Source organism: Hemicordylus capensis, chromosome 14 (assembly GCF_027244095.1).
Source record: "Hemicordylus capensis ecotype Gifberg chromosome 14, rHemCap1.1.pri, whole genome shotgun sequence".
NCBI lineage: Eukaryota > Metazoa > Chordata > Lepidosauria > Squamata > Cordylidae > Hemicordylus > Hemicordylus capensis.
The window spans coordinates 14,655,495-14,662,997 of NC_069670.1; the positions used below are offsets into that span (position 1 = coordinate 14,655,495).

The 7,503-nt window shown below is 49.6% G+C and overlaps 1 protein-coding gene across 1 annotated transcript; it reads right to left on the reverse strand.

The window, feature by feature from the left end:
- Positions 1-251: 251 nt before the first annotated feature.
- LOC128337281 (homeobox protein SIX6-like) lies at positions 252-6,393 on the reverse strand. The gene is made up of 3 exons (XM_053278074.1): positions 5,996-6,393; positions 3,041-3,204; positions 252-432 (listed from the first exon to the last, which is right to left on the reverse strand). The coding sequence occupies exons 1-3, from the start codon at positions 6,386-6,388 to the stop codon at positions 252-254; spliced, it is 738 nt and encodes a 245-aa protein (XP_053134049.1). The 5' UTR covers positions 6,389-6,393.
- Between the last annotated feature and the right edge of the window lie 1,110 nt (positions 6,394-7,503).

The window sequence follows — 7,503 nt, forward strand, 5'->3', positions numbered from 1 at the left end:
AGTCTACCTCCGAATGGAGGGCGGGTTGTCTTCATCGCTGGCTTGTGGTTTTTCCAGGGAACATCTGGGAACCAGCGAAGAAACCTTTCCCTGTCCAGAATGTCTGCCGCACCGTCCCCCACCCCACGTGGCACCAGGTTTCCTTGAAACCTTTTCAACCCAGGCCTGTCTTCTACGACTGCTTCTCGCTCCCCATTCCTCCGGGTGCACCTCCAGCCATTGCGTTGACCAGGAAATCCCTCCATGGGGGGTCAGTCCTCCCAGCTCTTCAGGGCCCCCTGGCTGTTTTCGCTGTCGCTGGTGGGTGCGGTGGCGTCTCTCTGATCATGGAGCACGTCGCTGTCCTCCGGCAGGCAGGGGGCACCATTGAGGCTCTCCGTTCTAGAAGGCTGCATGGAGTCGCCAGGCTGGGCGGGCAGCTCCTTCTGCAGCCTAGCAAGAGGTGGCGGAGGCATGGAAAGAGGGCAGGAGATGCAAAAAGCGATGTTAGTTTCAAATAGTGGTGTTGATTCTGAAGAGTGGGGGGAGGGGGAACTCCCTGCTACTAGCCAGATCCCCCTGCGGTTATTGGAGGAGGACTTGTAGCCGCTTGATCCCATCAAATCTTTTTGAGGGTGTTGCTTAGATCTACTCAAGAGGAGAGCCAGCATGGTGCAGCGGGGAGACCTTCTGTTTGTGGACCACAATCCCCATCGTCCCCAGTCACCGTGGCCAGTGGCCGGGGATTATGGGGAATGTAGTCCAGCATCTCCCGGAGGGCCAACGTTGTTGGGTGAGGACCGGAGAGAGACCCAAGTTGAAATCCCCGCTTGGCCACGCAAGTCCCACCGGGAGACTCCGGGCTAGCCTACCTCACAGGGTTGTTGAGAAGATAGGCATCACCATGCCCATGGCTCCAGCCCAGGCTCCTTGGAGGAAGGGCTGGAAAGGGGCATGGCTGGGCTTGGGCCTGGGGGCCCCCCAATGTGTTCCTGGATGTCCCCAGTGAGTGTTCCTCTGGGTGCCCCGCCTGGACATCCTTTTGAGTTGGGACTCAGAGAGTGGAGGTGGCGCCTTTGATGGGTGGGGCGCAAGCCGGCCCCCCAGTTCAACCAGCCGGAGCCCCACAGCCCCCGACCCCCAGAGCCCCTGCAAATGTTGCCTTATCCCTGTGCGCCTTTGGGGAGTGGGCTTCTGGGCTTGTTGTTTCCCACGGGAAAAGCACCACTTTTGCGGGGAGGGACTCGTTCCGTTTGTTGTATCTGTTAGATTCCCCCAGTGCGTTTCCCTTTTCCGCCCTTCTGTTTGGCACTGTGTGCCTGAGAGACTGAGAGAGAGCTTCCACCCTTCAAGGCTGTTCCTGTTGTGTGGATGGGTCGGTTTAAAAAAAAACCCGGAAGCCTGTGACTTTTAAAGAGGCACCTCTTTAACGTGCTGATCCTCTTTATCGAACAGGGGGGAGAGCAACTGGCCCTGTCCGCCCCCAGCACAACATCCCTCCAGTGGCTATTGCTGGTGTCTTATCTTATGTTTCTTTTTTGGATGGTGAGCCCTTTGGGGACAGGGAGCCATCTTATTTATTTATATCTACGTAAAGCGCTTTGGAAACTTTTGTTGAAAAGCGTTATATAAATATTTGTTCTTCTTGTTGTTGTTGTTTAAGCATGGAGTGGGTGAGTTGCATATCTCAGGCTAATGCCTTTCTTACTTGTTCTGCATTATTTTCAAACAGTACCAGAAGGTGCCCACCAAAAACTGTTAAACCAAAGCTGTTACAGAACAAACGCTTAAGAACACCCCCCCATACCTCCTTGTGAGTAAATTAGTTACTACAAAAGTATTAAAAGGTCCCAAAAGAAGAACAGAGACAGGATATACTCTAGCAAAACTGATTTTTAAAAAAAGATTATGTTGGCGTGGGGGTGGAGGATACTAGATCCTAATATTCTGGCTCTAATTAATATGGTCTATGTTCTTGTTTTGTGTGCGTGTGTCTTTGCCTTGTGATATAAAATATTTGTATATTTAACAATCTTTATACTTTTTAACAAAAAGTACTCATAATCCTTAAGAAAATGGTTCTGTTTTAAGTTTGCTAGCTCTAAGCTGGTGTGATTGGAATTTTTCTCAATATATTATATACTGCTTCTAACTTAAGAGTCTAGACTCGAATACATTTAATTATCAAACGATATGAGAAAAATGGTTCTTTACCCCAAAATGGCTCTCCTAAAAACTCAGTGGCAATTTCATTTTGCTCGGCCCTTGTAATAGTAGCTTTGACATATTGACAATTTGCATGTCCTTTTTTTTTAAGCTTGCAGTGGGAAAATATGGTCCCAGTTTTTTTTAAGTGGCTTCACTCGTTTTCACAAACATGAAAACAGAATCACGCATACCCCCCTGCCCCCCCATACATAATTTTGTGGTCTCTTTTTATACACTTTTTCCAAAATAAGACTTTGTAAGTCAGATCACAGAGAACTTATTTTAAAAGTTGCTTTTTTCTCTTGCCCTTGAAATGCTTGCTTATCCTTAACTCCTAGGAAACTGGGGTATCACCACATATGCCATTCTGCTGGTGGATAAATAGATCTAAATTGGTCATAAGTTTATAGGTTTTCCTTCTGTTTGCCGTGCATTATAATTGCACATGGTGATACTATGGTGTTAAGGAATTCTGCGTGGTATCTGTGATTTTGCCTCTAAAAGTTCTACGTAAATGACCGGAGAGTTGTAGTTGCATAATGCAAGGGTTTTCAAACCTGGGTCCCATTTTTGCTGTTGAACTACAACTCCCATCCTCCATTGCCCCTGTGGCTGGAGATGATGGATGTCGTCGTCCAATAATATCAGAGCACTCAGGCAGTATTCCCTGTAAGATGGAATCCAGTTGTTGTTGACTACAGCTCCCAGAATCCCTCGCTGCAGTAAGCTTTCGCTGAGGATGCTGGGAGTTGTAGTCAACAATACCTGGGATTTTTTGTTAGAGGGACCACTGGCCCCAGGTATGAGAATGCGGTGGTAACTGAAGCAAGACCGCCCTCCAGTTGTTCCTGACCTGTGCTTGGCTGACGCGGCGCGATCTCTCTGGCGGCGGTTTTTAAACCAGTTCCCCACCTGGGTGGGGGTGAGTCCGGTGGCCTGGGCCAGGTGCCTCTTCCGGGAGGGGTTAGGATAGGGATCTTGGAGGTACCATTCCCTCAGGAGGTTCCGGGTCCTTTCCTGGGAGAAATTGAGAAGGGGCGTTAGGGCAAACCAGAGGGGGCTTTAGGCACCCTAAACCCTGAGGCGGGAAGGAACGCAGCGAGCTGCCGTATACTGAGTCAGACCCTTGGTCCGTCTAGTCCGTATGGTCTGCACAGACTGGCAGCGGCGTCTCCAAGGCTGCAGGCAGCAGTCCTATCTGGAGAGGCCAGGGGGGGAACCTCAGAGCGTCTGCATGCAAGCAGGCAGGTGCTCTTCCCAGAGGGACCCCGTCCCCTGAGGGGGATATCTTCCAGTGCTCACATGTAGTCTCCCATTCAAATGCAAATCAGGGTGGTCCCTGCTTAGCAAAGGGGACAATTCAAGCTTTCCACCACAAGAGAAGAGCTGGTCTTGTGGTAGCAAGCATGTGTTGTCCCCTTAGCTAAGCAGGGTCCGCCCTGGTTGCATTTGAATGGGAGACTTGATGTGTGAGCACTGGAAGAGATTCCCCTAAAGCGATGGAGCCACTCTGGGAAGAGCATCTAGGTCCCAAGTTCCCTCCCTGGCAGCATCTCCAAGACAGGTCTGAGAGAGAATCCGGCCTGCAACCTTGGAGAAGCCGCTGCCAGTCTGTGAAGACAATCCTGAGGTAGATAGACCAAGGGTCTGACCTGGTATATGGCAACTTCCTAGGTTCCTAAGACCAGCTCTCCTCCCTTAAAGGTACACCCAGACCAGGTTTTAGCATCAAACTGTTACAGCTTTGGGGTTCACCTCCAATTCAGGCCCAGTTTCTGAATTCTACAGTTCACTTCCCCCCCCCCAAATAAAGACATAGTAACTCACACTAGGGGAGACATGCAAGTGGAAATGGAGCCATGGATCAGTGGTAGACCCCCCTGCTTTGCACATAGAAGGTTCCCAGGTTCAGTCCCCAGCAGCTTTTCAGGTAGGGCTGGGAGAGACCTGAAACCTTGGAGAGATGCTTCCAGTCTGTGCAGACAATCCTGAGCTAGATGGGCCAAGGGTCTGACTCAGTAGGAGGCAGCTTCATACGTGTTCATTTGGGATTCGGGCTGTAGAGCATCTGCCTTGCATGCAGATGTTCCCAGGTTCAATCCCTGGTATCTCCATATAGGGCAAAATACCTGCCTGAAACCTAAAGCTACTGCTGGTCCGAGTAGTCCATTCTGAGCTAGATGGACCAAGGGTCAGACTCAGTATAAGGCAGCTTCCTACATTCCTAAGTTGAAAACAACATTTTCAGTACACGTTCCTGCAACAATAGTCCACATACGGAGTCAATTAGAAAAACCAATATAAAACAACCACAAAACCAACAACGTCAGCAAATGCAGCCAGGGGAATGTACCATAAGATATCCCATAAAACCACATTAAGCCCGTGTAGCTTATTAGAGCCTTTGTCTCAGAGCAAGCTCACGGGAGGGAAAGAAATGCTGAATCATCCCTACTGAGCTGCCTGACTAGGCATTAGTAGGTCCAAAATGCTGCCACCCCCACCCCTTTTGTCTACAGAAACTTTCTGGGCTTGGGGTGGGATAACCCAGAAAAACCCACTCTCTTAATTTGGCTCTTGGATAAGTACAAAAATCTTCCATGTGCAAGCCTACACGTGGTGAGAAAACTGATAGCTGCTGAATGTTTGAGGACATGTTTGCACCAGGGGCGTCCCCTACCCCTTTTCCTGAGTTAAAAACCAACTCAGAGAGGCCTGTAAAAAGAAAATAACTAAAAACAACACCCCAGTTTTATTCTATTACTACAGATTGCTTCTGTCTGAGGCTTTCTCCGTTTTTAGATACAGTTAAGAAGACTTAGTAGGATACAAAAATAGGTTGTTTTAGGCATGCTTAAATGCTTTTAGAGTCTTTTGCAATGCCCCAGGTGAGTTGGGCGCAGGCAAGGGTTTCTTATTTTAATTATGTTGCAGGTAAACAATACTGTAACAATATCAGGGATATACAAAGCACACACACAAAGAAATATATGTTTCTAACTCAAAGTCTGACTAAACAAACTTTCCCCTAAATTCATCTTCCTGAAGCCAAAGCCCTGGCTCCTTACCATGAACTCACCAAACTCTTGATGAGAATTCAAGCTTCCTGCCCTCCAGTCTTTCAAGGATCTGCAGAGTTATTCTTCTGCAGCCAGCCTCCATGGCCACATGTCCTCTTGTGCATCTCCAGCCTGGCTTCTTCTTCTACAAAGCACTCCCTTCTTCCTGTCAAAAGCTCTCTAGGTCCCACCCACCTGGTGTGCTGATTGGCTGAGCCCTGGAGTTCACCAGCCTGTCAGTCAAGACAGGGTTCACTTCCTGTTAACTCTTTAGAGGGAGGGGAGCCTGGTCACTACAGCCCAGAAGAACAGGGAGAGGTTAAGTGACATGTTTAAGACAGCAGTTGTGAGGAGCTCGACAACTATCAAGATCTCAAGAGCCAGAGTAAGACGGTCCTTGAGCTTGAGTCACTTAGGTCCTTAAAGGTTAAAACTAGCACCTTGAAATGGGCCCAGAAGCAAAGAGGGAGCCAGTGCGGATCAAATAAAATTGAAGCAATACCAGCAGCGTTCTGCCCCACCTGCAGCTTCTGAACCCTCTCCAAGGGCAGCGCCATGTAGAGTGCCTTGTAGTAGTCAAGCCGGGATGTGACTAGCTCATGTGGTGCTTACATGACGGGATGGATAAAATAATACCTCCCCAACTCAAGTGTGCAAGCTCTGGTTTTCACACTGTCAGATAGCGGAAGAATGCAGTCTGTTCTTTCTTTTTAATGCAGGGTTTTTGTCTGCTTTGGAAGCCCACTCACCTTGAAACCGTTTGCCTTCTGTTCCCGGTCTTGAGCCGACTCTCTGGGCAAACCGGGCAGTTCCTTCCTGGTAGGGGACCGGTCGGCCAGATGTCCCGGAAACCTGTTTCCGGCTCGGTGTGCCCCGATAGTTTCCAGGTGGTAGGCACCAGCCTGGCCACAGTAGGGTGCCAGCCACGTGGCTGAAGGTAGCGGGTTCCCCAGCAGTTCCAGTTCGTGGCAGGTGGTGGGGGCACAGCTGAGGCCTTGGTGGTGCCGGAGGGCGAGGGATGGCGGGAGAGACCACAAGAACCGGGCCAGGCGCTCAAACTCCCCGCTCTCCTGCAGGGCTTCGCAGACACGGGCCACCTGGCTCGGGGAGAAGAGGGACATGCTTGGCGGGGGCAAGGTCATGGCGGGGCGGGCCAGGCTAGGGAACGCAGGATGTTCTAGAGAGAGGCCTGCGGGGCGAGGGAGGGGACAAAACAGCCGGACCACAAATCGGGGAGGAGCCTAGGGGATGCAGCGGCAGGAGCGCCCGGGATGTCTTGATTGGGGTAGGGAGGAAGAGGAGGAAAGAAAAGAGCAAGAAGGATAAATAGCATCCCCCAAAAAATACAGATCACATAGCAACGGGGATGGGGAGTTGCAACCCCCACCCCATCCCAAATTCCCTACCAGGAAGGAGGCTGCACAGTGACAAGATGGAACGAACAGCTAAATCGGGGAGGCTATTCCAGCCTAGGTACCACCACTAAAAAGGCCCCGCTGTCTCTGGCCACCAGCCGGCTGACCTCTGAAAGTGGGAGTACCCGGAAAAGGGCCTTGGAGGATGACGTCAATGAAAAGAAGCAGGCTCATGGGAGCCAGCTAGCTCTTCAGATGGAGGCGGGCACTTTCCTGTTCCAAGGACACCTTTCCTTGGGACTTTCCTGGCTTTCCCTCCTTGCAACTTTCAGTGGTGTGAAAATCCAGTCCCTCTTTTGTGTTTAGAATAAGTATTGGGATGTTGTTGTTTTCTGTTGTCTTGTGATCCGGGTTGCTCTGGTGGCGGTTCTGGGTAGATTGTGACAGATGTCGTTTGTAGTTTTGGAATAAAAGCACGTCTGTTTAAAGGACACCCAGGAGCGCGTGCGGTGTATGTATGGGTTTAAATGTATTTTTAGCTGCTTTTCTGTTGAAACGAGACACAAAGTGGTGCAGAACAGAAAGAAAACATGACACAGCAATCGAAAAGAGGCCAGCTGTGTGCCACTAAAACAGAATATTAAAACTCCAGTACAGGAAGGACAAAATGGAATAAAATCAATATCATTAAGTCAGCATATAGCTGCACCAAAAGCCACCAGGAAAAGAGGTTTAGTGCCTTCTTCACGGTGGAAATACAGATTGTAAGCTCCTTGAGAGCAGAGAGCTATCATTATTATGTCTTCATTATTTTTTGCTCATTAAACTCTTGGAAGTTCCTGGACGTTGATGGCGCCGTATAAATCATGAATAATAGTGACAGCTGTCACATCTTGCATTTC